The 2,020-nt window shown below is 41.1% G+C and overlaps 1 protein-coding gene across 1 annotated transcript; it reads left to right on the top strand.

The window, feature by feature from the left end:
• Positions 1-481: 481 nt before the first annotated feature.
• Positions 482-1,420, top strand: LOC115077359 (olfactory receptor 1019-like). Its single transcript, XM_029579654.1, has one exon. The coding sequence runs from the start codon at positions 482-484 to the stop codon at positions 1,418-1,420; it is 939 nt and encodes a 312-aa protein (XP_029435514.1).
• Positions 1,421-2,020: the final 600 nt, after the last annotated feature.

Below are 2,020 nucleotides of genomic sequence, written 5' to 3'. Positions count from 1 at the left end.
TTAATATTTCTAACTGCAAGTAAAAGTGATATACTCCCATCAGATGCAATCATACCAGGACTAAGCATCAATGAGCACATATACCCTTCAGCATAATTGAAACTAGCGAGTGTGTATCAGCAAGGTCGAAGAGTGCAATAAAATTGTGAAACCTACAGGATCCATTTCAAATATTTCCTTTTCCACTCACTCATATTACGGGCCGGAGAAAAATCACGTAACTTTTTTCTACTCTAATTGAGGACCTGATTTCTGAAGCTTTTTTCACCATTCCGAGTTTATGGGATGAAAAAGCTTAGCAAATCAGGCACTTAGGTTGCATGAACGTTGAAGAGGCAGCCTTGCGATCACTGAATGTGCCATATGCACTGAAAAACACTATGGAAATAAGAGCAAGTAACATTATTTTGTTGCATGCATTCAATGATGCATCCTCCCTCTCCCTACAGATGAAATTATTTGGTCTGCACAAAGAAATGAAATGAGGAACCAAAGCAAAGTGACAGAATTTATACTCCAAGGATTTTCGGATTCTGCTGAACTACAGATAGTCTACTTTGTGGTTTTTCTGATCATCTACATAATTGCAGTGGCCGGAAATCTTTTGATCATTACCATAATAAAGTCAGACCCTCAGCTTCATACCCCCATGTACTTTTTTGTTGGCAACTTGTCAATCTTGGACACATTTTACATATCAACAACCGTGCCCAAAATGCTGGTGAATTGCTTGTCGACGAGGAAGACGATCTCTTTCTCTGCTTGTGTGGCACAATTGTCTTTCTTCCTTTCTATGGCGGCAACAGAGTCTGCCCTGCTGGCCACCATGGCTTACGATCGTTATGTGGCCATCTGCAATCCTTTGAGGTATTCGATCATCGTGAATAAAAAATCATGCATTTTTCTGGCTGCGGCTTCATGGTTCATTGGTATAGTTTATTCAGTCATACACACCAGTAACACATTCAGGTTAAACTTCTGCGGTTCCAATGTCATTAACCACTACTTCTGTGATATTCCACCCCTGCTAAAGCTGTCTTGCTCTGATACCAATATCAATGTAATCCTGGTATTTTTGGTAGGGGGATTATTAATGCTGGGCTGCTTTGTGCTTATACTGACTTCATATGTGAACATCATCAAAGCCATCCTAAAAATCTCTTCAGCAAAAGGCAGAAGTAAAACATTCTCGACTTGCATCTCCCACCTGACCACTGTTGCTTTATTTTATATCACTGGCAGTTGTGTGTATTTTCGACCTGCATCCACCCATTCCCTGGATCAAGAGAAAATTGGAGCACTGTTTTATTCTGTCATTGCTCCGATGCTCAATCCCTACATCTACAGCCTAAGGAACAAGGATCTGAAAGGGGCTATAATAAAAGTCATGAGAAAGAAGCTGATCTTTCAGAGACACTGAGGGGTAGATATTGAAAAGATCCAGGCACCCAGCTTAAGGAGTCCTGTGACCAAGATCTGCCTAAATAAAAATCCCCCCCCTTCCACGGGTCCTAAATTTGGATATCTAGTTGTACTAGGCCCCTAAAAAATAGGTATGGTTAGGTTGGGGGAAGTAAGTTAGGCATTTAGAGCTGATTTCTAGTGAAAGGTGCCTAATTTAGGAGCTTATAGTTGGGTGAATGAATAGTGGATCCGAATTTAGATACCTCAATTTTAGGTCACTAAAGTTAAACACATTTTCATTCTAAGGGGGGTCATTCCTCAAAATGTGTTATGGCCTTAATGCGGGAGAGGAGGGGAGGAGAGAGAGAAAGCCTCTGTGGAGGGCCTCTCAATTCTGAACTTCAATTCTGCCACCTCTTACCACTGTAAGAGGTGGCATTATGAACTCAGGGTGAGGTTTGTGTGGTGAGTTGGGGTTTAGGTGACAGTTTATAGTTTCCTGGATCATTCCTGGAGCCCTTTTTCAATATCTGGATTACACTGGCCACCCTCCAGGCTTCAGGTACAATGGATGATTTTAATGATAGGTTACAAATTACTAGTAATAGATCTGAAG

Source organism: Rhinatrema bivittatum, chromosome 16 (genome assembly GCF_901001135.1).
Source record: "Rhinatrema bivittatum chromosome 16, aRhiBiv1.1, whole genome shotgun sequence".
Taxonomy (NCBI): domain Eukaryota; kingdom Metazoa; phylum Chordata; class Amphibia; order Gymnophiona; family Rhinatrematidae; genus Rhinatrema; species Rhinatrema bivittatum.
The sequence above is the reverse complement of the archived record's forward strand: the minus strand, read 5'-3'. Positions and strand labels throughout refer to the sequence as shown.

What these genes read in the sequence shown, in the direction of transcription:
- LOC115077359 (XM_029579654.1), top strand. Translation starts at nt 482, where the DNA reads ATGAGGAACCAAAGCAAAGTGACAGAATTTATACTCCAAGGATTTTCG.